The sequence below is a fragment of the Megascapheus bottae genome, chromosome 38 (assembly GCF_031878675.1).
Source record: "Megascapheus bottae isolate mThoBot1 chromosome 38, mThoBot2.hap1, whole genome shotgun sequence".
NCBI classification, from domain to species: Eukaryota; Metazoa; Chordata; class Mammalia; order Rodentia; family Geomyidae; genus Megascapheus; species Megascapheus bottae.
Genome location: NC_143546.1, coordinates 2,226,736 through 2,252,986, shown reverse-complemented (window position 1 = coordinate 2,252,986; position 26,251 = coordinate 2,226,736). Strand labels below are relative to the sequence as shown.

The 26,251-nt window shown below is 58.1% G+C and overlaps 1 protein-coding gene across 1 annotated transcript in view; it reads right to left on the bottom strand.

Annotated features, from left to right (window-relative positions):
* Positions 1-241: 241 nt before the first annotated feature.
* Mcc (MCC regulator of Wnt signaling pathway) overlaps positions 242-26,251 on the bottom strand; it is a 121,485-nt gene continuing 95,475 nt past the window's right edge. The window contains 14 exon segments of the mRNA XM_090325468.1: positions 242-1,043; positions 1,236-1,358; positions 2,755-2,855; positions 3,234-3,437; positions 3,590-3,824; positions 4,291-4,474; positions 5,783-5,886; positions 6,240-6,380; positions 8,343-8,491; positions 9,527-9,616; positions 10,329-10,475; positions 13,448-13,654; positions 14,861-15,024; positions 23,279-23,421. Coding sequence (XP_090181594.1) covers positions 863-1,043; positions 1,236-1,358; positions 2,755-2,855; positions 3,234-3,437; positions 3,590-3,824; positions 4,291-4,474; positions 5,783-5,886; positions 6,240-6,380; positions 8,343-8,491; positions 9,527-9,616; positions 10,329-10,475; positions 13,448-13,654; positions 14,861-15,024; positions 23,279-23,421 — 2,173 coding nt within the window. The 3' untranslated portion in view covers positions 242-862.

The following is a 26,251-nucleotide window of genomic DNA, read 5'->3' as shown; positions in this document are numbered from 1 at the left end:
CGTCTGAGCGCTAAGCACTTCCTCTTCTGGTAAACCTAACACTCCAGTTGGGGGCAGGCTGGGTCTGAACTCCAGGCACTGGGCGGGTGGCAGTGCTGGGACACGGAGTGCACGCAGCCACAGCCCGAGTCCCCGCCTGTGCTCGCGTTATGTCCTCAGCTCCTGAATCCCCTGCGATGGGAGTCTCAGGAAGGAAGGTGTCCTGCCTGCGAGCTCGGGGCATTTCTGGCAGCTAATGGACACGTCTCCTGTGACTTCTGGGCGGTGGGAGGACGTTCTGGGGGGCTGCAGGAGGGGCCGCTCTGCGCCCGTGTCCCTGCCAGCCACGCCGCCCACAAGCAACTGCCGAAGCGGCCTCTGCCAGAACCAACAGGAGCACTTTGGTCCCCACTCCTCCAGAGGAAGACTACACAGGCACCGGCCGTCGTTCCTTTAATCAATGCGACTCAGCCCCCACAATGAGCAAAGCCAATACCTGCTGCCTCAATTTCCCCCCGGAGTCTGAGGAGGAAATCGCACGTGTACAAGCGCAGCACGCACGACGGCGGGCCGCTGGGCCTCTTCTCAGTGAGAGGGTGGTGGTCCCTGGCAGACGGCCTCCTCGGCCATGTGTGGACACGGTCCATCCACACCCGGCCACCAGAGGCGGCGGGCGTGTGCACGGCGATCCTGGTCATCCCACGACCTTCCCGAGGTGCAGACTTGATTTGAAAAGAAATGACCTCATGGGAGGCTGAGAGCGGACGGGGCGTCTGCGGGGAGGCGGGGGTCAGACGGAGGGCGGCCAGCCAGGGCTGCTCCCGCAGTGGAGCAGGGAAGGGGTCCCCGTGCTGCGGTCCCTGCTGCTCCCCGGGCGGGGGCATCAGAGCGAGGTCTCGTTGGTGTGCGGCCTGGAGTGCTCCTCCTCCAGCAGCGCGATCCTCTGCTTGAGCATGCGCACCTGGGTCTCGTGCCTCTCCACCATGGCCATCATCTGCGACTCCAGCTTCTTCAGCTTGTTCTGGTGCTTCTTCTTCGCCTTCTCGTAGGCGGCCACCAGGTTGCTGTGGGGTGAGGCGGGGTCGTCTCCTGTGCGCAGCCTCAGCGGCCCCGCCACCTCCCCTGTGCTCTCTACTCCTGCAGCAAGCACTGGGGCTCCTTCCCCAGCCGCGTCAGCCAGGCCCAGCCCTGTCTCCCCCCCTTCCCCGGGAGGACGGGCACTCCTGCCCTCGATTCCGGGCTGGCCGCCACCTCACCTGTTGGCTCTCTTGAGGTCGTTGACAAACTCCGCCGACTGCTGGTGCCGCGTCTCGCTGCTCTTGGTGAGCCTCTCCAGGGCGCTCACCAGCTCCTGCACCCGGGCCTTCAACTTCTTTTCCCTGCAGCAAGGAGACACACGGCTGGGGACCCAGAGCCATGCTTCCCGCGCCGGTGCAGCCTGGAGGCCGCACCAGCCAACAACACTGGCAAAAAAACCCCGATGCCACAGAAATGCCAACATCAGCCTTCACAGATGCCTCTCCTGCAGATGCCCAGAAGACTGAAGAGCCAAAGCAACTCCACCACACACAGCAACGCACAGGGATGAAAACACTAGAGACGCAGGCAGGCCGTCAGCCTGGGCGGAGAAATTCCAGACAGGCCCAAGGTAACCCCAGATCCTCAGAGATACTAAAGGAAACGCATCCTTGAATCAGGAGGAAAAAAAGCTGGGAGAGAGCGGGGGAAGGGGAAACGCACTCACCACCCGACTTAAAGACAACACACAGGACTGGAGGCGTGGCTGGCTCCAGCGGGAGAGGGCCCACCTCAAGCAGTTCAAGCCCCAGTGCTAACCTAGAGAGAACCTACAGGACAGGAAAAATCTTTCCTCCGATAAAGGAGTCACATCTAGACTATGAAAAGAGCTCTAAAAAGAATGACCCAGTTTGTAAGTATGCAAGAGAATCATCAGCTCTCCAGGGGACAGGAAGGACCGACATAAACACGAAAGAAGGCATCTCCACTCAGAGCTACTCGAGGATTCCGTGTCCCCCGTGGGAGTGGCCGACAAGACCACCACCGTGCAGGGAGGAGGTGTGGGGAGGGGCCGGAGCACTGAATCCTGTTGCTCGTGGCCTTGGGTGAAGCTGCTGATTTCCTGACTGGTGAGCACGAGCAGCACGGGCTGCTGCCCTGGCCTGGGCCTGGGGGCCGGGTGGAAGGGGCGAGCTGCCCTCCCTGCCCCTCGCCTGTGGACGGGTACGTGCCAGCACGGGGCACGTGCAGGCCCCCTTCTCCCCAGCAGGGCCTGACAGGGTTCCTTGGCAGGAAGAGCGCTCAGGTTTTACCAGAACCAAGAGAGCCGACTAGAGCAGGAGGGGAGCCAGGACAGCGGACACCAGAATGCACGTGCACACGTGCGGGCCGGGAAGCCAGGGCCGGCTGCGGTGTTATGGCTGCTCCAGAGGCAGTAGAGCACAGGAAATGTTCCTGGAAGAGGGAGCAGCTGGGGACTAGAAGCGAGCAACGGGGCAAGTAGGTCTGTTCCAACACGGAGCGTTGTACGTGCCTGCGATCCCAGGGAGCCAGGACGGGGCAGCAAGGACCGTGAGTTCAAAGGCAGCTGAGACAGACACTGCCCCAGAAACCAGAAAAAAAAAAAAGCTGGAGGCCTGGCTCAAGCTGCTGAGGAGCCAGGGTTCCCCGGGCTGGCATGTGTGTGTGTGCCAGCCACAGTGAGTACCCAGCCCCTTCCCACGGCCCAGGCTCGGGGAGGAGCCGGGGAGCACTCACCGGCGGATGGCATTGGCAAACTCTGTGGCCAGCTCGTTGTCACTGCACGGCGTCCTCAGCTCAGCCAGCGACAGTGCAGGGGAGGCGGCGTCCACGCCCTCCTGTGAGAGCCAACGCCCTGTCACACTTGGGCCCAGACTCACTTCTGGCATTGTTTTTGGTACTTAGAGTAAGAGCCTGACCCCACCCCAGGGCGCTGGTGGGCCATGGAGAGGCCCGGGGTGGGGCCCTCGCCCCCTACACACCCAGATTTACAGCACCCACCTGGGCCACTCAGGAAGTAGAACACCAGCCTTAAGTGAGAGCTCCAGAGCACCCAGGCGCTGGGTTTAATGCCAGCACCAGCACAGGAGGGGGAGGGGGAGGGGGAGACCCCACGCCCTCAACGCCCCCGCCCAGGTTCAGGGAAGGCAGCCATTTTCTCCCCGCTCATCAAGGAGACTGGGTTCAGAGCCTGCAGGCCAAGGCGGGCACCCCACCTGGCCGGGCTTGTCCCTGCCCCCGCAGGCCGGGCTGAGGGCACGCAAGCGCTGCTCCTCCTGCTCCTCCACCTCCGCCTTGAGGTGCTCGATGTGCACGAGGTAGGCCTGCTCCTGCGCCTCGCGCGTGCTCAGCTTCAGCTCCAGCGCCTTCTTCTCCTTCTCCAGCAGGTACAGCTGCGCCTTCAGCTCCGCCATCTCCTCCTGCGGGGCGAGGGGCGGGCTGTGTGAGGGCCGGTGGGGAGGCCCTCAGGTCCAGCAAGGGGCATCGCAGGCGGGTCGGGCGCCTTCCACGCCCTCCTCATCACCCCCTCCTTCCTCCTCCTCTCCCTCCTCCCTCCCCCTCCTCCCCGTACCTTCATGGCCATGAGCTCCTGCATGAGCACGGCGTTCTCCAGGTCCAGCCGCTGGCTGTCCCCCCGCGGCTTCACGTCGTAGCTGAGCGGGTCGATGTGGATGCTCTCCAGCTCCAGCATGGTGAGCTTGACGGCCGCGCGGTCGCTCTTGAGCTGCTGGATGTAGTCCTTCAGCCGCTGCTCGTCCTCCTTGGTGAACTCTGTGTCGCAGCTGCTGGCGGTGGAGCTGGTGGTGCTGGGGCGGGGGGGACACACACACACGCGCTGTGGGCCCCCTGCCCGTCCTCCCCATCCTCCTCCCCTCTTCTGCACATGCACACACGCGCACATATCCCACTTCTCGTGGCACAGGACCTCACACGACCCTTTGGGAGTCATACAGACGACTACGCCTTTGAGGCGGCACCCCAGGCTCTGGTGAAGGACTTGCACTCAGGGCCTAGAGCTGCCCCGAGGCCTTGCGTGCTCAAGCCCGGGCTCTCCTCCCCGTTCTCGCTGTTTAACAGGTGGGTGCCCTTGGCTGCCGCTGTCCACCAGGAGCCTCGCGGGGGAGCGGCACGCATCCCCACACCCAGCTTTTCCTCCAGGGGGCTCGTCAGCCTTCGGCCCAGGGCTGCCTCTGGAGTGGCTGGGATCACGGGGGCTCGGCCGGCCCCTCGCTCTGCTGGTGGGGGGAGGACGGGGAGCGTGGCGGGTGGTACCTGGTGTGGCTGTTCGAGGACAGGCTCTCCCAGGGCTGCCCGCCACAGCCAGCCACGGCGAAGGCACCGGCGCAGCTGCCGTCCAGCTTGAGCAGCAGAGCCTTGGTGGCGTTCTCCGCTGACTTCCGGCAGTCGTGGGCGCGCTGGAGCATGTGCGTGATGCTCTCTCCCCCTGCCGCGTCCCCTGCCAGGCACAGAGGCTCTAGTTACCTGGAGGCTGGGGGGGGGGTGCAGGGGGCGGCGAGGGGAGCCGGGAAGGAGCCTGACCCCGGCGTTGGCAGGTGCACTCTGCAACCACAGTGCTTGCTGGCCTCCCTGGAGCTTGGAAACAAGGATGCGGGAAACTGAGGCAGCTCTGCATGTGGCCCTTTGTCTAACTCAGGCCCGGACTCTGCCCCTGGCACTGAGAGGGAAGGGAGAAGGGGATGGAGGGCCGGGAAGGCAGTGCCCAGGGAACGGAAATGGCTCTGGGCTGCATTCCTGCCACTGTCACGTGTCCACACGTCCACGTCCCCAGAAGGGGAGCGCTGGGCAGCCATGGGGGACGTTAGCATTTGGGCTGACAAAGGGCTGTGAGCACCCCTGGCCTGGGGGGACTGCCAGCTCCGGGGGCGTAGGGACAAGAGGGTGGGGTCGTCTCTAGTCTCCTGCTCAGCTCCCAGGCTTTCTGAGGCTCCTCGGGGAGTCTCCCTGTTCACTGCTCTGTGACTGCTCCGAAGCACACTCAGCCATGACTTGAGATCAGGCAACTGCAGCCGACTCACCCCCGGCCTGCACGGTGTGTGCACGCCATGGCACAGGCCTTGCGCTCAGGACCTGGTACTCTCCCTTGGTTCTCTTTTGAGCCACACCTCTGCTCCCGGGTTTGTACCGGTTCATGGGAGCCAAGCGTCTCTGATTTGTCTGCCCTGGCAGGCTTCGGCCTCCCACAGGGCTAAGGCGGCAGGCACGAGCCGCCCTGCCCGAGAGGAGACACCGACTGTCTTCCAGCTCTCACCAGGGCTCGGGCAGACATCTTTTGAGGGCGGGTTAGTAAGTTCTCTGAGGGGAACTAGAAGATGACAGTTTGTCTAATCCACGTCTCTATAGCAACCATTCATGGGGGGTCTGTTTCAGAGGGGAATAAACGTTATGGTCACATTAAGTGACTGAGGAAAATGAGGCTTCGAATGGAAATGTTGGAGGCGTCTCAGCGTGGGAAGGGGGATGGGCCATGCCGTTTAACCTCAAGACCAAGTCCTGGGGAGACTGGAGTGGCACTGCACATATGAAGCCACCCCCCCCTTAGCACACTGGCGCTGGGGGCGCAGGGTGGCAGAGGGCACTATGCCAGGATGTGGCTGGCCTGGCAGGGCCTCCCCCACCAGCCGCCGGAGACTCTCCCCCACGGGGCTTGTTTTCCTGTGTCTGAAATTCTGTTTCCGCTCCAGTTCCTCAACGTAAACCATTTCCTCAGCCAGGAAGGCACAGGAAAGCTCAGTGGGGCACCTACCAGGAGAGGAGCCCACACCGGCCGCACGGAACTGCCCTAGAATGAGGCTCTGCTCGCTCTCCGCCAGCGCCAGGAGCAGCTCGTACGCCTCGATGCACTGTTCACTGCAACACAAGCACAGGGTGACCCGGGGCCAGCATCTCAGCAGGACCCGTTCCCAGGCAGGAGGCAGCTCAGGCCAGGCCTCGGCCCCCTCACAAGCAAGGGAACCAGCCAGGAATCTTTCCCAGAACCTCGCCTCCCCTCCCCAGTGTGCTTGGACAGGAACTGGTCTTCCATGTGAATCAGGCTGGCTCACGCCTGTAATGCTGCCCTGCCCTGCCCTGTCCTGTACTGCAGGGCCAGCCTAGCCTCCCCTCCCTCACCTGTACTGCAGGGCCAGCCTCCCCTCCCCTCCCCTCCCCTCTGTCACCTGTACTACAACAGTGCCAGCCTCCCCTCCCCTGCCCTCCCTCACCTGTACTGCAGGGCCAGCCGCAGCGCTGTGGCGTTGGACTCGTACTTGCCCACGAGCATGCTCATCTTCTCCGCGTTGCTCTTGCACTCCTCCAGTGTGATGGTCAGGAGATCGTTCTGGGACTTCAGGTGCTCGATACGGCTGTGAAGAGATGGCGTCAGCGTCCAGCTGGGGACGCGCAAGGAGCGGGGGACCTGTGGGCCTTGGCATGTCGTCACCCCGGTGACCCCCGAACTCAGCAGGACTTGAAGTCAGACAGGAGCCGTGGCCCTTGGGCCTGCGGTGCCCAGGCGTGGGCTCTGGGGAGAGCGCCCGACAGCGTCCTGTCCCAGCCCCACTCCCACTGGAGACATCTGCCCACAGCACCCAGGCCACAGCCGGGCTCTGGCAAAGGCTCCAGGAACCAACTTTTCTCCCCCCAAAGCCCATTGCGGCTTCTGTCTCTAACTCAGCTGGCTCCAGACAAAACCGCAAGTGCTCATCTGGCAAAAAAACAACAACAAAAAAAAAAACCCACGAACTGCACCGGGCACGGTGGCTCACCCCTGTACCCCTAGCTACTCAGGAGGCTGAGATCTGAGGATCGTGGTTCAAAGCCAGTCCAGCACTAAAGTCTGTGAGACTCTTATTTGCAGTTAACCACTAGAAAACCAGAGGTGGGACTGTGGCTCAAGGGGTAGGGTGGTAGCCTTGAGCTGAAGAGCTCAAGGGCCCAGGGCCAGAACAAGTCCCACAACTGACCAAAATCAAAAACCAAAACCCACTGACTGCAACAAAAAGGGGTGAAGGCCTAGTCAAATGGCAGAGCACCAGTCTAACAAGCACAAAGAGAAAGCCCTGGGTTCCAATCCCAGTGGTCTGCCTGTGATTCTGCACGTGCTCTCCGGAGCCTTCTCAGCTCACCTGCTGCTTCCCGCATCTCCTTCAGAGTCTAAGCTCCAGGGCAGCAGGCACTTGGTCTAGTTCACCTTACTTTTCATGGCAAATAGCCTCGCACACAGTAGGTACTTTATACCCATGTGCCAAATGAGGAAAAACACCTTCAGGTATTACCTCCTCTGCAAAGAAAGGGTTGCCATCTGTTTAGCCACTGCCCTCAGTGTGGTTATGACCAGTTTAGTGACACAGGTAGGTGGTTTCTAAGAACCCCTGGGTCCCTGCTATACGTGATGATAGAGGGATCAGAGGGCAAAGGTTAGTAGATCTGTTTTTATAGCCCGTCACTTGACTCCCAACTTCCAAGCCTCCTCTCCCTCCCAAGCTGGAGACTCAGTGGCTCTCCGAGTGAACCCATATAAAATACCTGTCAAATGCCATGATAACCGGAGCTACACATATCAAATATTTCCTACTTCCTCAGTCTCTCTCGGGTGCACAGGATTGAGAGAGCGGCCTCTCCTGAGTCTAGCCCCAAGCAGGTGTGTGGACCCCCAGGCCCCGAGCCGCTGGCTGACCCGAGCCCGCCCCCGGGCTTCCATGACCACATCGTCACACCCGCCCGAGGACAGCGGCCCACGTGACTCTACTCCACAGCCATGGGGTGACGGGGGGATCGCCGCTCAGAAAGTGTTTTATATCAAGCCATCAGGCGACCTAGATTGCTGGCTTCATGAACGGCAGGTTGGTTCATTTTTTCCGTCTTCCCTTACACGCAGGCCTAATGCCCGGTCCACATTTCCCCCTGGTGAGCTCGCCCAGGTCCCTGTGGCTCCTCCAGCATGCCACCACCACAGAGCCACGAGAGTCTCAGGCCACGGTGGGTGTGGCCCTGGCCCTCCGTGAGCTGAGGATGCTGCAGCAGGGCCAGCCGAGGCCGGGGAGGTTGGTACTTGAGGTGCAGCCAGGCAGAGGCCCCGGCAGACGGCACAGAGAGCCTCGGCCAGGCCTGGCCGTGAGCCTCTGTCTCCCGCGTCCCGGGAGCCCTCGGCAGCACAGGCCTGCATGCACACTGGCAGCCTCCCGGGACCCACTTGAGGGCTCCCTGGAGGAACCCGGTGGGGCCCGGGCTTTTGCAGGTGCCAAGATGGGTCCCCTGATCCACGCTACTCGAAGCAACAACCACAGAGCCCCGCGAAGGGCGGTGGACACACGAGCCCCGCTCACCTGTTCAGCCGCTCGGTCTCCACCTCAAACTCTCGAATCTTGCTTTCAGAGATGGCGGACCCGTGAGAGTAGAGGGTCTGGAAAATCTCCTGGAGGTTGGAGCAGTCCTGAAGCGAGTGGGCCAGGTGCTCGGCCACACTGCTGGATACCTGCGGGGGAGAGCACCGCTCCGTCCCTGTCCCGCCCCGGGCTCCCTGACTCGCCCTGTGTGCAGAGAACAACTCTGGCCTCCACACAGACCGCAGCCCGGCCGAGCCCGCGTGCTGAGCAGAGGCGCTCACGTCGGTGCAGGTCGGCTTCACCGTCTCACCCCGGGCCCAGCTGCAGGGGCCATGGGGAGGCCGGCCCCTCACCTTCCCTCTCAGCCCACAGACCAGCAGGCAGCAATCTGTGCTCTTCTAAAGTGCTTTTGGTTTGGTTCGAGGGTTTTGTTGTTGTTGTTGTTGCCAGTCCTGGGCTTGAGCTCAGGGCCTGAGCACTGTCCTTGGACTTTCTCAAGGCTTAGCACTCTACCACTTGAGCCTCAGCACCACTTCCAGCTTTTTTCTATGTGTGTGGTAGCGAGGAATCGAACCCGGGTCTTTTTGTATGCTAGGCGAGCACTTTAACCACTAGGCCACACTCTGGACCCCTACTGTAAAGTTTTAAATTAGGATTTCAAGAGCCTCGCCACTTGGGAGATTTGAGGGCTGCCACCGACACCAGCCTAGGCAGAAAAGCTCAAAAGCCCAAAGACTCCATCTCCTATGGCTGGGCGCAGAGGCGTCCGTCCACCCGTCACCTCTAGTGACACAGGGACGCACAGATAAGACGACGGAAGCCCAGTCTGGCCTGGAATATGCAATCATCCACCCAAAGGGGGCTCAAGCGGCAGAATGCCTGCCTGGCAAGCCTCTCTAGTTCCACCGAAAGGAGGAAGGGGGAAGTGGGGTGTTAAAAGAGCTTTTCCTGGGGAGGGGGAATCATAACTGCAGCCCCTCTGCAATCACCTCTGCAATCACGATTCCAGGAGGTAGGTGCACGAGGCCCGGCACCCTGACGGTTGAAGGTGAGGGGCAAAGAACGAGGAATCCCCAAGCCAAGGGCTAGCACGCCGTGTGGAGCTGCAAGTCCCCCACCCCACCCCGAGGGAGGCTTGTCCCCTCCGCCGGGGACCCTCCCCGGCCGGCCTCACCCACACTCACCCCGACGCTGCTGATCTCCGAGCCCAGAACCGGCCGGTCAGACGACGAGGACTCCGACCGCGTCTTGGACAGCTTCACCCTCTCCGCAATCTTAAAAGACAACGGGGCCAAGCCGAGGCTCGCTATGCCAGCCAAGCTGACGGACTGCGGTTAAACCAACCCAAACGCACAGCATCGACCCGCTCATCCTCCAGTGCGAGCCCAGCTTCCGAGGAGGGCCACAAGCCCACACCACGCAGAGCCACGTCCACCAGTGAAAAGCCGGCAGGGGCGGCGCCGAGCCCCTACTCAAAGTGCAGAGCTGACGGGAATCGGGGTGCGGTTCATGAGGGAGAGCGCCTGCCTCACAAGCACTGAGGACTGAAAACCAACAAAAACCAACAGCAACCCCCAAACCAAGAAACAACCCCTCACCAGCTGAGGAGCCTCCGCCAGAAGCCACGGCTGCTGTGTGGGGCCTTCCACGGCCCCTCCAGACCCACTGTCAGGCTGGCAAGTGGGGCTGTCATGGGCTCCTTACCCAGGGTCCCCCAGGCCTGGAGGGTGGCTCTGAACCCGCCAACGCCTGGCGCTGCACGCTGACTGGGCACCACGTGTGGGGTGCCACATGTGGGAATGTCACGTGTGGGGGTGTAGCGCGTGGGGTGTCATGTGTGGGGTGTCACATGTGGGAGTGTCGTGTGGGGGTGTCACATTTTGGGAATGACGTGGGGGGGTGTCACGTGTGGGGGGTGTCACGTGTGGGGTGTCACACGAGGGATATCACGTGGGGGTGTCGTGTGGTGTCCCACAGGCCCCTCACCTTGGCCATGGGGATGTCGTTGCTGCTGCTGCTGGTGCTGAGCTCCCCCGTGCTGGGGTTGACAGGGCGGCTGGCGGTGGTGAGGCGTCCGGGGCTGGAGGGGCCGGCGGCCTGCACGCTCTGCAGGCGCGTCTGGAGCTCTCGAACCTAAGGCCACCAAGGTTGAGGGGTGAGGAGGGGCTGGTGGGGGCCGGAGCCGGGAGGGCTGCCCAGGGGCTGCCGAGAGGTGAGCAGTCAGGGCAGCCAGTGGCTGGCAGCCACTCCCCCATGCCTGTGCCCCCAAGGCCACAGCTCCCGGGAAGGAAGCGACACAAGATCCCGGCTCCAGAGCCCCTGGAAAGAGGCTGTGCCGGGGGTCAGGGGCGCCACCCCGGGCAGCGAAGGCCACGGCAGCCCTCCAGGCCCAGTGCCGCACCTCGCCGCCTGCGACGGCCTGTCCCAGTCACATCTGAGATCTGTCCACACTGCTAACTTAGGAACCAGCGTCATTGACATTTCAATAATTCATCGACACGGGGGGGGGGGGGGGGGGGGGCATCACTTCCCTGGGGGAAAACTGCATGCAGCTGGAAGAGAGCCTAAACCAGTGGGGAAGTTTCTAGAAACTGTGGGTTGAGGGAGGGCGTGTGGGATTTCTCTGAGTCCCGGGGACCCACCTGGCCCACACACCACAGCCTCCGGGTGGAGGAGAGATTTCCACTTCTATGGCAGAAAAAGTTGAAGCTGAGAATAATTTGCAGCGTGGAGCATCCCGGGCCCCGAGCCCACATCCCGACTCGCCTGGGCAGCTTTTCTAAACTTCATCACAGCAACTCATGCTTTAAGATGCTGCTGCTTCTAGTTACAAAAACAGAATGGAGGGCCAGGAGTTTGGCCTAGTGGTAGAGTGCTTGCCTAGCATGCACAAAGACCTGGATTCGATTCCTCGGTACCACATACATAGAAAAGCTGGAAGTGGTGCTGAGGCTCAAGTGGTAGAGCTCTAGCCTTGAGAAAGTCCAAGGACAGTGCTCAGGCCCTGAGCTCAAGCCCAGGACTGGCAAAAAAAAAAAAAAAAAAAAGTAGAATGGAAGCCAGGCACGGTGGCTCACGCCTGTCATCCTGGCTTCTCAGGAGGCTGAGATCTGAGGATCAAGGTTCAAAGCCAGCTGGGGCAGTGAAGCCCATGAAATATCTCCAGAAGTGGCGGTGTGGCTCAAGAGGCAGAGCTCCAGCCTCGAGGGAAAAAGCCAAGCAGGAGCACGAAGAAGCCCCTGAGTTCAAGCCTCAGTACCAGCACCATAAAAGAAACAGAGACATGTGCGCGTGGGCGCAGGTGAGGGGTTATGTGGTAATACAACGTTCAGGAGCAAATGACTATCACGTTTAATAATGAACAGGGAGCAATTAAAACATTTTGTCTGCCTGGTGTAACCTGCCGAGCAGTCCAGCGCACTCAGCCACGGCATGGAAGATCTTATTTAATTCTATCTCAAAGCCAGGCACAGAAGAACTACGGAGAAGACTCTATTAAATTACAGGCAGGGTGGAGGCATTGATCCTGTCCTATTGATCTGGCAATTAAAATCTCATGCCATAAATACAGGCAAAAAAAAAAAGCTTTCCAGGCAGCTTTGATGGACGGTGGCATCCACACGCCCCACGGTCTTTGAAACCTTGCGCACCATCCGTCACCTAAGCGAGAGGTGCAGTCACCTAGTGGCAGAAGTGGAGGTAGGAGTGTCACGGACGTTTCCTGCCTGCGTTGGTGTCTCAGAACCATTTCAGTAGATTTCATGGTTCCATTTTCATCCATGCAAATAAACTACTTAGGCCCTAACTGTCCTCTCTTCACCCTGGCCCTCCAGCTTCCTCGTCTGCCCGGGGGCCCGGCTCACCTCCTGACATTCTTTTCTTTAGGGGCCCTGCCACGGCACTTCACAAATATTATCAGAAGACCCACTTGTACGGTGCTCTTTCCCCAGCTTCCCAGCACCTAGGGTTTGAGAGCCGTGGGGAGCTCCTTCCTCATCACCATGCATAGACTGGGCGCATTTTTGTGTTACTTGCCCACCACCGTGGGCTGTGTGGTCCCCGAACTGTGGTCTCTGAGCCAGCCTCTCTGGGCGAGGCCGGCGCTGTTTGCAGAGATCACTCTCTCAGAGCAAGCAGGTCCCTAACTGGGGGTCAGTCCTGGAGATTGAGGGGAGGGGGAGGGGCCTGGCCTGCCCGGCCCGGCCTGTGACTTTCTCCTGAGGCTCCCACAAGCCCTTGCTGACTGGAATGATTCACATCTGCCGATCGAAGTGTGGAGAACGCAGGTGACTGGGCAGGGGCCCAAGACACACACACACTCCAGAGCAGAGACCAGAGGCTGCTCAGGTGCCAGGCAGTACTGCTGGCGGGCTAATTATGATATCTGCCCAAAACAATGGATGGAGCTGATTATGCTCAATGCAACACCAGGTACAACTGCCAACGTGTTAATTATGCCGTCATCCCCACCCAGAGCTGATAAGGTTCAAAACCAGTCATTTCTTCCACCCGAGGAGGATGAGGCTTGATGCAGGCAGAGAGGAAAGAGGGACGGAGGGCTACTGGACTGGAAAGAACGCCTGCGATGCAGGTGTGGGCACGGGCGCATGCACGCACGTGTGCGCGCGCTCCCACACATGTGCCCGTACATACACACAGACACAGGCACACCCATGGTCACTTTAACCGTCACAAGCCGGTGCTAGATTATACATCAGACGCCAGCATAAATCAAAGCCAGCAGGCACTAGAAAGCACAAAGTTTTGCAGGGAAAAAACAATTAACCAACAGTTCTGTATTTTTTCAATCGTAAAAACAGGTGATGATAAAGGAACGTGGGGATTGAGGTGGGTGGTGTGGTTTGAGACTGGTACCCTGTTATGTAGATTTCCTCTCCAGAGAAAAGGTGCTTTTTTCTGGCTGTCTGTCTCCATCTCAGGACTTGTAAACTTTCAAGAGTGGCTTCGCGGTGGGAAGAGGCTCTCAGGACTGAGAAGCTCGCCTGGGCTTGGCGCCCATTCCCCCCAGCCCGGTGCAGGGACAGGCGTGGCCGGCCCGTGCCGGGGAGGGTGGGGAGGGGGTGACGGGGTGGGGGTGCACTCACCCGCCTCCGGAGCCGGTCTCGCTCCTCTCGGATGGCATTCAGGGTGGCCTTGGTCCGGTTCAGCTCCTCCTCTTTGCTGCACAGCATGGCCGTCAGGCTCTCGTTCTCTTCCCTCAGCCCGGCCAGCTCCTTCTCCCACCGGCCTCGCTCTTCCGCCAGGTTGGGGTAGAGGTCGCGGCCCAGCACCCCCTCGATCTCCTCCACTGTCTGAGAAAACGCAAGAGTGAGGACACGCCATGCTGGTTCCCTGAGGGAGAGGGGCAGAGAAGAGGTGGCTGGGGACGGGGCCAGGGCCAGGGCGCCTCGAGCCCCCCCGGCGTGGGTGACCAGCAGCCAGGCAGGCAGCGGGCTGATTAGTGATCTTGGTAAAAGGCACCAACAGGAAGCTGCCAAGAGTGCACAACACCTAACTGCGTTTCCTAAATGCCAGGTCTGCAGCTGCACTCAGCATGGCGCTGGCCCGGGTCAGCTCCGCCCCAGGAGTCAGTGGGGGTGAACAGGTCTGGTCCTGTCATCCCAGCGACTCAGCAGCCGTGATCCGAGGGACAGTGACCCCAAGCCAGCCGGGGCCGGAAAGTCTGTGAGGCCCTCATTGAGCAGTGGCTCAAATGGCTGAATGCCAGTTTGGAGTGAAAAGCTCAAGTGACAGCGCCCAGGCTTTGAATTCAAGACCCACTGTCAGCAATGAAAAGAAATTCATTTAGACCATGGTATACACGGATAAAAACGCTTCATGAAATTAGAAAAAAGTAAGTAATGGATTTGGTTTACTCCCAGAAACTACCAGGCAGTGAGAGGCCTGAGGTGCAGGGTTTTGTTTTGTTGTTGTTGTTATTTTGTTTTGGTGGGGTTTGAACTCAGCCTGGGCGCTGTCTCTGAGCTCTTCAGCTCAAGGCTACAGCCCTACCCTACAGCTAAGCCCCACTTCCCATTTTCTAGAGGTTAACTGGAGATAAGAGTCTCAGGTCTTTTGTGGCGGGGCTGGCTTTGAACCTGGATCCTCAGCTCTCAGCCTCCCGAGTAACTAGGATGACAGGTGTGTGCCACCCCTGGCCTGAGGTGGCCGGTTTTGAAGCACAGGTGAGAATGGCCGTGCAGAGTTTTGATCAACTTATAATCCCAGCTGCTGGGGGCGTCGATCGGGAGAGTGTGGTTCAAAGCCAGCGGGGACGACAAGCTGGTAGGAAGGGCCCCTATGTCAACACAAAAGCTGGATGTGGTGGTTCACAACTGCTCGGGAGGCCGGCGGAAAGTCAAGATCGGAGGACCACAGGGCCCGGACTGAAGAGCAGCCTCAACAAGGACGCGGCTCAAGGGGTGGAGCACCTGCCTCGCAAACACAAGGCTCTGGGTTCAAGGCCCAGCGGCTGCTCCCTCTCGACTGCTCGGATGGCGCACACGGGGACCACCTACCTTAATAGCCAAGTCGCAGTGCTCGCTGGCCGTGGTGAGCCGCTCGATGTGGCGGTCCACGTCGGCCACGGACAGGCTGCAGCTGCTCTTCTTCCTGCTGCACACCACACTCTCCAGGCCTGTCAGCACCCTCTGCAGCTCCGAGTTCAAGTCACTGCAGTTATCTGTGAGGGGCGAGCAGGGGCACAGCAGTGAGGGGCACCCCCGGGAGGGGCTCGCGCCAGAGGGCTGGGCGCGGCCCGCGGGACTCTTCACCGGGAGTTTTCTAGACGTCTGCATGCCCTGCGGAGGCCAGCCCGCGCAGAAGAGTCTGCGAGACTCTCAGCTTCAAGTAACCAGCAAAAAGCTAGGGGTGGAGGTGCGGCTCAAGTGGTAGAGCACCAGCCTTGAGCAAAAAAGCCAACATGCACGCATACACACACACACACACACACGCTGCACATGAATAAAACCCAAGTACATCGTCCACACACACATGACAACAGAACCAATGAAACCCATTGAAATTAAAAGTACACAAAACAGCAGCCATCAGATAGACGCCATCACACTTAGATGGCTTGGCTCGCATCTACACCCAGCACCTGTCACCACAACCCTCCGTCCAAACACAGCCGCACCCTGCTCCAAGCCACCGATTTCCACACGAGCCACTGCAGGCCCCTCCCGCCGCCATGCCCACAGAACCTGCTTCTGTCCAAGACCCCCTGCCCGTCACACGGTGAAAATCACCTCCCTACCCGAGTCTGCAGAACTTGGCATGACCAGGGCTCTGGGCGTCAATCCCCATGCACCAGGCCATTTCCTGGCAAGCTCTTATAACCTGCCTGTGCCCAGGCCCCACCCTGGACCAATTAACTCCCAGTCTGTGGGCGTGCAGCCTGGACACGGGCAACGTTTCCAGTTCCTGGGATAATTCTGAGAGCCCCGGCGGCTGCCCTCTGTCCATCACCCTCTGTCCATCACCCTCTGTGACCCACAGCTGGCTCTCGTCCTGGGGACAAGCTACATCCTCTGCCCAGTGCTTCTGTTTGCTTTACTACATCCTGGGCTGACCTGGTCTCCACCGAGTCCCCAGTTCCGCTCAGACACCATCTTGCCACCAAGCTCCACCTGCCTGGCTGCGTGGCTGGCCTTCTGCCACGCCCCTCCCATTAGCCTGAATTTTTCTTCCAGGCCATTATCCCTATCTGATCTGACTCTCAGTTTGTTATCTGTGAGCTCTCTGCAAGAAAGGACTCAGATTGCATCCAAGACAGGGCAGTGTAGGCCATCAAAAGCTGTTTTCATTATTTATTCTGTGGCAGTCCTAGGACTTGAACTTGGTGAGAGGGGCCTCACATTCTTGCTTGGCATTTTCACTCAAGGCTGGTGTTATGCCACTTGAGCCATGCCTCCATTTGTGGCTGTTTTGCTAGTTCACTGGAGATTAAGAGTCTCTCAGATTTGTCTGCTGGGGGGCTGGTTGTGAACCAAGATTGCTTAGATCTCAGACTGCTGAGTAGCTAGATTACAGACGCTTGGTGAAGAAAACATAGGCGTTGCTCTTGCCTGAAACCCAAGTCCCTCAGGCGGCTGAGCTCTGAGGACACAGTTTCAAGACAGCCTGGACAGAAAGATCCATGAGACTCTTTATTTCCAGTTAACCACAAAAACCCAGAAGTAGAGCTATGACTCAAGTGGTTGAGCACTCACCTTGAGAAAAAAGCTCAGGGAATGCACCCAGGTCTAGGACTGGCAAGAAAGAAAAAAAAACACCCACAGGCGCTGTCGACAGCAGCCGCTTTTCCAGGGACTTCCTGCTCTGCTCCTGGGGACCGGCCCGGGGTTTCGCCTCACCTCCACGCAGTGGCAGGTGGTGAGCACGGGGCCTCGCCCCCAAGGTCACAGCACCCCACCAAGGGCAGCATGTGCTGCTGGGACTCCTCTTGTGTGGACGCCCCTCGCTGAGGGAGGGAGGGAGGGAGGGAGGGAGGGGTGGCACCCAGACACGAGGAGGGAGGAGGGGAGACACTGCTCCCTCATGGCCGAGCCCTGGCCACAGTCTGGAAGCAGGCAACTGGGAGACACGCAGGCCTCTCTCTTACGTGGCCCACCACCCCTACGTGACCACGTACTGACCATTGGCTCTTCCCATCCAGGCTGTGTATTTGAAAGTACATAGGTGATCCCTCACATCCACCCCACTGCCATCTGCTCACCCCTGGCTGTCTGTCCCCCTCCCCCCGCAAGAATGTCACCGAAGCCACTCTGGGCACTCTATCACACGTGCTTTGACGAACACTGGCTCTGCAGTGACCGAATGGGTGGAAAGGGCCTGCAGAGTCGCTGACTTGTTCCTGGAAGGACACTTTGGGAACACATTTGCTCTGAATGCTTCCCCTGTCCTCACATGGGCTGGCAGAGCCATGGAGTCTGCACAAAGTCAGGAAGGATGGAAAATAGGGAACAGGAGGACTGACGTAGGCCAAGACCGAGGCTGGAGCATCCGGGGGCGTCAGGGCCCTCACTGAGGGACTCCGGGTCTTGCCACAAGGCGATGCTGTCTGGTTTGAGGAGGCCCTGGACTGGCGGCAAGGTCTGTACATGCATCGTCACATCGTGACTGGCTCACGGGGGGCACAAGCCCGGCCGTGCAGGTGGCCTTCGATGGCCAGGGCTGTGTGACACACACTGCAACCTGTGGCTCAGCAGTAGGGGCCCTGACTAGCAAGAAGGAGGCCCTGGGTTCAAACCCAGTAACTGTATTGCCCTTCCCACCAAAAAAAAAAAAAAAAAAGATGAATTATACTGCTTACAGAGTGCGAGGATTTATAACTGTTCCTGTAAAATTACAAGGTCTGGAAATGCTGGCCCCAGCTTCTCCCCCAGCAAGCTCAGCAGCTGACCCCCGGGGTCAGCCTGTCCACGCCACCCCACCCCACTGCCTGGCTCAACGCCCAAGCTGCCAGCCACCCACACTCCTGCGTCGGCAGCTTCTACAGCCCGCTGTCTTTGCGCTAAGCCCTTCTTAGTGAGACTTCCAATAGGAGTAGCTAGGATTAGAGGTATGAGCCACTGGGCACCCAGACAAAATGCTGATTTTAAACAAAAATATGCCATGGATATCATTCAGCCTCAAACCAAGTCAATTTGAGCAGCTATGGTCTAAAAAACAAAGGTAAATATAGATAAGCAAAGATAAATGAAACTGGGCACCGCTGGCTCGATCTAAGGATTGAGGTTCAAAGCTAGCCTGGGCACAAAAGTCTGTTGAGACTCCTGTGTCCAATTACCCACCAGAAAACTAGAAGTGGCGCTGTGGCTCAAGATGGTAGAGGGCTAGCCTTGAGCTGAAGAGCTCTGGAACAGTGCCCAGGCCCAGAGTTCAAGCCCTATAACTGACCAAAAAAGAGATGATAATAAGAAAGAAAGAAAGAAAGAAAGAAAGAAAGAAAGAAAGAAAGAAAGAAAGAAAGAAAGAAAGAGGGGAGAAAAGAAAAGAAGCCGGGCAGGAAAGTCTGAGAGACTCATCTCCAATGAACCAGCAAAAAGCCAGAAGTAGAGCTATGGCTCCAGGTAAAGCACTAGTTTTGAGTGAAAAAACTCAAGGACAGCATTCACTCAGCCAGGTCCAAGCCCGCAGACCTGGCACACACACACTCACCAAAAATAAAGTTAAAAAAAGAAATCCTAATATTAGGGGGATCAGGAATTCCAGCAACATGCAGGGTTGGCTGGAGAACACAGGGAGATGTGTGCCTTTCTTTGAGGCAACTAATCACTCACAAACAGGCATGGAAAGGTAACTTCTTTCTGTTCTCAACCCTGGTAATAACGCTACGGAAGGTTCTAGACAACTGGCTGCAAATGAGCCTTGTTTGCTTTAACGGGTCTTTGGGAGAAAACAGTCACGGGTGAAACAACACTCAAACTCACAACCTAGGCCAGATCTCCAGCCACGATCCTCCTGTAACCAACTTCTCATGCAGTTGCACAAATAAATTAAGAAGGAAAAGAAAGGGAGAGAGAGGAGCGAGAAAGGGAGAAAGCGGTGAGGGAGGAGGGAGCGAGAGGGAAGGAAGAAAGGAAGGAAGGAAGGAGAAAGAAAAAAGAGAGAGGGAGAGGGAGGAAGGAACAAAGGGAGGTAGGAAGCAACCAAACACCCAGGCACCGGGCTCTGCGAGGCACATCAACTATGCAAACCAGAGAAAGTGCCTTTTCTGAGGTCAGAGTCTCCAAGCCGGCCAGCCGGCTGCGTGTCTCGGCACACCGAGGCCCTGCAGGTCTCCTGAAATTGTTTGGAAGAGGGTGAGTGCCGGGCCCTGCCGCCTCTCCTGCTTCAAGTGTTCGATCCACACTTGGAACAATAGCTGGCCTGCAGCCACGAAGTCTCATCGGCTGGGAGCCCGGGAAATCTGGCTTTCACATTACACCTATTTCATGGTCACAGCTGTGCCCCAAATGCCAGGTTTCCTGTGGAAATTCTTCCTTGGTTGTCCTCCAGGAATGAACTAGTGTGGAGGAAAACGTCGGTTTCTTAGCCTCCATCAGAAGGGCGCCAGCCGGTCAGGGAGTTCTGGGTGACGGGCAAGGGCTCCAGGAAAGCGTGGCTGCCTCCTCAGGGGCGGGGGCCTGGCGCGTGCCCTCGGTGCATCCGGGCCAGTGGCTGAGCTCCAGATCATTTGGTCCGAGTTCTGCTTCCCACTTCAAGATCTGGCTTCGCTCTTGATGCTCTGCCACCACCAGGCCGGTTGTCTGGGGTCCTCAGGGGGCCAGGAGTGCACAGGTGGCCGTGATGGGTGTTGGATGCAGACTCCATGGCCACAGTGAGTTCCGAGCTGTGCGGGTCAGGACAGCACGCTTGCCTCTGCTGGGCCCCTGTCGTGAAAACCCCAGGGAAGCAATGCCAAGTGCCTCAGCGGGGCTCACTGGCTGGGACACACACACAGCTTCACTTTAATTTTGTTCCGGTACTGGGACTTGAACTCAGTGCCTCCCGCTCTTGCCTGGCTTTTCCATTCAAGGCTGGTGTTCTACCACTTGAGCCACAGTGCTACTTGTAGCTTTTTGGTGATTCACAGGAGTTTTTCTGCCTGGCTGCCTCTGATCCGCAGACCCCAGCCTCCTGAGTGAGCAGGACAGCAGACCTGAGCTGCCGGCAGCGCCCAGTCTTGGCCTCGGGCTTACCTGAAGTACTTCACTCGATTAGAAAAGGAAGCTCCACACCATGGTTCGTCAGTTTTTCCTGTGTGTGTTGGGTCACACTGACTTCCCCGGCCACGACTGAAAGGCGAGAGCGTGGCTTATGGTAGGGTGTACCACAGGGCGTACCTCACAGGGCCTGAGGCTTTCTCCTGAATTTTGCCGCCTGTGTCAATACAGAACTTTGTAAACTGCTCCGAGGACCGTGCCAGGGCGCCAGGGCACGGAGGGGACAGCCCGATGGGGACAGGTGACATTTGAGAACAAAGGTCACTCCTGCTGTCTTTGCCGCCCAGCTCCAGAAAACCTCGGGGCTCCTAAGGCAGGTTTGCAAACAGGACAGCCGTGATGCAGCGGGTGCTTTTTCAATGATTTCCCATAATGGCGTTTGGCTGTGGAGGCCTTCTTCCCCTACTGAAGCAATTTAATTGGAGACTGGAGAAGGAAGGAGGAGAGGCAGGCGGCCAGGTCCCAGCAGCAAGCACACCTGCTCCATGGTGCCCGGCCCCTAAGTGGCTGCTTTTATGGCCAATTGTGGGGCTTAAACTCAGGACTCGGGCACTATCCTTGAAGTTTTGGGGTTTTTTTTTTTTTTTTTTTGCTCAAGGCTAGCACTCTACCACTTTGAGCCCCACTTTTAGGTGGTTTGTTGGAGGTAAGAGTATCATGGGGGCCGGGAGTCTGGCCTAGTGGTGGAGTGTTTGCCTAGCATGCACAAAGACCTGGATTCGATTCCTCGGTACCACATACATAGAAAAAAGCCGGAAGTGGTGCTGAGGCTCAAGTGGTAGAGCTCTAGCCTTGAGAAAGTCCAAGGACAGTGCTCAGGCCCTGAGCTCAAGCCCAGGACTGGCAAAAAAAAAAAAAAAAAAAAAAAAATACCATCATGGACTTTCTTGCCCAGGCTGGCTCCCAGCAGCAGTGCTCAGAGCTCGGCCTCCTGGGTAGCCAGGTGACAGGCGTGGGCCAGCAGCAGCAGCAGCAGCAGCCCAGGCTTCTCTGGAACCCTGGCGGGTCAAGAATAGGGTTGCGGGCGATTCTGCTGCGGCTCAAGCCATCCCCTGGGCTTGACCCAGCATCCACCATCTTCCCTAGCAGAACCTTCCCCTGCCTGCTGGCTCAGCACGAGATCCCACTCCTCTCCTCTCCTCCCTAGGACTTACCGACTGGCTGCTTCCCTCCCCCTGCCCCCCTTCCAACAGGAGCCTCCAGCACGCCCCTGAGACAGGCCCGGGGAGAGGCACCAGAAGATGAAAAAACAAGGAACACACTTCGCCTAATGGAATTTAGTGAGCGGGGGAGTCAGTCGAGCAAATAACCACATAATTGAACATTTCAGTGTAACGTAAGAGGGAAAGAAACTGGGCAATGACAACAGTCAGCAGAGGCAGGCGCCTGTGTGAGCACACGCACACACACATGTGCACCGGGGCTTTCCAGCATGTTCTGTACCCTGAGGCTGAGGACAGGAGCCACCTCCCGCTACGTGTGCTCACGGGCACGGCCTCCACGCCCCGCTCATGCTTCCCATCCGCTCCCGCCTGCCTCACCCCCTGCAAACAGCCCAGAGGCCGCTCTGGACCTGCTGCCTGCCGAGGACCCCGCACATGCTTAACCCAACCAAAACCCACTTGCCCACCCCACCCCACCCCACGCAAGGCACAAGGCAAAGGAAGGCTGAGGGCAGGAGACGGGGCTCTTTCCTCCTGGCTGCCATACTGGTGGCCAGCCATGGCAGCCCACCCACCGTGAGCACGGCATGGCCCTGGGCTGCTGGGCCTGCCGCCACCTCACCCCGCCAGGCACCAGACCCCTGAGCTGCTCTCCCACATCTCCTCCGCTGGTGCCACCTTAGTGTGAGCCACGTTTTCACCCACCCGCACTTCCGCAATGGCTCCCCTGCCAGTCCCACACATAGGAACACATAGACACAGATACACGCGGACAGGTGCATACACACGTGCACACACAGGCACACATGCACACCCACCGCCCGCCCCCACACAGACACATGCACGTATGCACATACACCACACACACACACACACACACACACACACACACACACACACACACACTCACTCTGAATCTCTGGACAGACTGAAAATGCTCCTCGGCTTGGCCCATCCCTTCCCTCCTCAGGGAATCCTTTGGGGAGCTTCTGTGCGTCTCTGGGTGAGGAGACTCCCACATGGTCTGCGAGGCCCGGGGGGCCTGACCCTCTCGTCACTGTCCCCTGTGCGTACGCCCTCCTCCCTGGATGTCACCCCCAGCATCACGCCCACTTCCTACACCAAGTCTTCCTCTGGTCCTGGATGGAGCTGCTTTCCTTTGCGGGCCGGCCTGGGGCTGACAGGTACTGAGGCTTACAATCAAACAGAGACGTCAACGGGTGGTGACAATCTCACCCGCCCGCTGCCTTTAATTTCCCCGACCTCACAGTCCTCCGAGCAGCCTCTGTCACTTTCTTCTCTGGGCCGCCCCACTCCCCTCCCTGAGAGCATTTCTGATGACATGCTGGGGCCCACTGCTGGGATCCCAGACCCTTCCAACCACAGGGCCCACCGCGCTCGGATCACTGCCAAGCAGGCCAGGCTGGACATGGGTCTCTCTGCTTCCTAGGCAGCCAGTGGCTCATGACAAGCACAGCCCTGGCAGAATGCCCCCAGTGGTCAGCAGCCACGTGGAGACCACATGACCAAGGCTCCATCAACCAGGGTGGTCCTGCCACCACCACCACCACTGGTTCTCGGCTCTTAGTACGTTTTCAAGACTCCACAGTGGGTCATGATTCAGGACGCACTGCACTGGACGTTCCCACATGAGTGTTTCTCTAGAGCCTCAAACACCGTTGGTCCAGTTCCCTGCCATGGACTCGGTGTTCAGATTCCTGTTCCCTATCTAACATTGCTGCCACCTCCCCGGACTCCATCCCCGCCCCCGCCCCCCTCAGCAGGCACTCGGGCTTGCACCATGGTGGCTCCTCTCTATTCCGTGGTTCTTAATGTCTGGAATTTCCCAGCAGAGGTGACATGTGTGTGACTCAGGTTGGTCGGGGCAGAGAGAAGCTAATTCGGCTCACGGATTCTGTTTTGACCAGCAGGGTAGTAATTAAGTTCCTCACCCACTCCATGAGAAACCGAGCCTTCCCCCAGGGTTCCCTGTGTTGCTAAGCTTTCATTCTGTAACCCAGAAACCAAACTCGGGCTTGGGGGTGGTGGCAGGCGCGCTCACCCACGTCGGCTGTGACCACGGTGGACTGGTTCTCGGGGATGGAGACGGAGGTCTGGTCTTGGTCCAGGCTTCGTGAGTCCTCGTTGACCTCATGCTGGCTCTGGCTGAGCTCCGACCTTAATTCCGAATACTCGTCTTCCTCCCTGAGGAAAACAGGAGGGTAAATGACCATGAACCGAGGCTGTAAGACACCGAGAATCAGTGTCTGTTAAGGATATTTTGGGAGAAAAAGGTCTCTCGGTCCACAGAGACCAGGATTGCTTTAGACCAACAAATAATCGCATTTATGGTAGAAGACTATTTATGGTAAAAGGTTGTTTCTGTGTCCAAATACAGGCCCAGCTTCTGAACAAGGATTGTTTCTCTCAGCCAACAGAACCCTTTCCCCCGCTTCAAAAGATGTCCTGAAGAATTTAGATTTCTTAATCCTCTCAAATTTTGAGGTAGAAAAAGGCTAAAAGGACTTGCAGGGAAAAAGAAAAAAACACAAACTGCTGGACACGCCTGTAACCCCAGCTACTCGGGAGGCTGAGATCTGAGAATGTTAGTTCAAAGCCATCCAGGGAACAGAAGTCTACATGCTCCTTATCTGCAATTAATCGGCAAAAAGCTGGAAGTCGAGGTATGACTCCAGTTGTGTCTGTGGACCACGCCTCAGGGAAATGCAGGTCTGCCCCAGTCACTTCTTCCCTTCAAGCTTTTTCTTTTAATTTATGTCAGCAATGGAACTTGAGCTCGGTGTCTCATGTGGTTGGTTTTTTTCCACTCAAGGTTGGCATGCAACCACTTGAACCACAGCTCAACTTCCAGCTTTATTGCTGGTTAACTGGAGACCCAAAGAGTACCACTAATTTGTCTGCCTGGGCTGGCTGCAACTGTGATCCTCAGATCTCATCCTCCCGAGCTGTTGGGCCATAGGCGAGAGCCAGCTGGTGCCACGCAGTGTAGAATGTGTGAGTCCCCGTGGTGGCAGTCATCAAAGGGGCCACAGAAGAGAGATGCACAGACATCGCCACCATTCTCAGTCCTCTGGAGAAATCTACATTCTCCCTGTGTGCGTGTATATATATAAACGTTTATTAGAATTTAGCAGCTCCACACACGAGTCCCTGCTTTCCGAGGCATGTTCTATAAACACCACTCAGTATGTAGATATAAGCCCTCTGGCGATGAAAAATGTGAATTAAAAAGGGGATGGCAAAGGCCAAAGACATAGATTAATGCTCCATGAATAAGTTATTATTAGACATCCGCTGAAGTCCAGCGTAATTAGGCTCAGGAAAGAAGACAATTAACATGTTCTCTTGGCTGTCACTCCGCGGGTCCAGAGGCTAATTGTCTGTACAGCGATATGCCAGCTCTCCCTGGAGCCTGTGCTCCCCACTCTGATTTCTCTGAACGGGAGATTCCGGGTATCATGACTAAATTACTGTGGTAGTGAGGCCAACACCATCAGCTTCAGTGCAGCTGTTTTATGGCCAAGAACGTGGGCGATAAACGCTGCCGCTGTTTCCCAGGTATAAATGGCATTGACAAATATCCCGAAAGCCACCTGAAACTCTCCTGGCTTGGCCGATTCCAAGACCTAAGACTTGCTGCCAAATGGCCTGCTTTGTACTCAGTTACTTCTGGCAAGAGCGTAATACTGGGGGGAAGGGGAAGAGGGGGTGAAGGAAGACACTGTGGGGGAGCATGCTAATGAGATGGGGGCACAGGAGTCAAGGCAGGGCCTTTGTGATGGGGGGGGAGGGCAGGGCGGGAAGCAGTCTGGGCTGCTGGTGGGTCCTGTCCCACACTCCCGGCACACCTGGAGGCAGGTAGATTTTTGGTAGGTCGCGAGGGTGGGAGGATATGTGAAGGCCCGGAGGTGTGAGCCGAGCTTCTTGGTGAGGATCAAGGAGACTGGTGTGGCTGCCATCACCAAGGGGTAAAGGAGGGGAGCCTGGAGCCGGAGGGGTGCTTGGCAGCTTGCTGACCTGGCAGCTCTGATCCGGCTCCCTGGAGGGTGGCAAGGATCAAGTTCTGAGCTGTGCACACCTCCAGGCTGTGAAGTCCCCAGGCCCTTCCTGTGAGGTCTCCAGTCGCCCTCCTGCCTTTTGCTGCACAGACAGGACTGCTGTCACGTGATAAAGGATCTCCTTTTCAAGGGGAGGGAAAGACTTGTAAGGTGAAGTGTTTTAAGCCAGCTAGGGGGAGTAAAGTCTGGGAGACCCCCACCTGAACCCACAGCAGGGTGCAGTCATGCATGCCTGGCTTCCTAAACCACGAGAAAGACTGCGACCAGAACTGCTGTTCAGGGCCAGCATGGGCAGAAAAGTCTGTGAGATGCCATCGCCGTGGAGGGAAGCCGCAAGCGTGTGGCACAGGTCTGTGATGCCAGCGATGATGGGAACTAAAAGCGGGAGGACCGTGGCTCTTGTGTGTGGCTGAGGGCGAAGTGAGACCCTCTCCGTGCTCCCTCTGAGCCTGAACAGCAAGACACGCGTGGACAGCCCACAGTCTGCAAAGTCATGGGCCGGCTGGCAGGAGGGGAGCCTGAAAGTTACGCCAGGACCCCTAGATCTTAAAACAGAAGACCACCAAGGCCAGGTGTGATGGCCTTGCCTGTGAGTCTCAGAGGCCAACCCTGGATGCAGGTGGCTCTATGTGAAAAATGGCTGTATGTGTGGTTTAAGTGGTGGACAGCAGTCGGGTGAGGCGGCTCACGCCTGTGGTCCTAGCTACCCAGGAGGCTGAGATCTGAGGATCGAGGTTCAAGGCCAGCCTGGGCACTGAAGAACATGAGACTCTCACCTCCAATTAACCACCAGGAAACGGGAAGTGGGGCTGTGGCTCAAGGGGCAGGGTGGTAGCCTTGAGCTGAAGAGCTCAGGGACAGCGCCGAGGCCCAGAGTTCGGGTCCCACAACTGACCAAAATAAATAAATAAAAGAGGTGGACAGTGGTGTGCAGAGCCCAGATTCCTCCTCCTTTC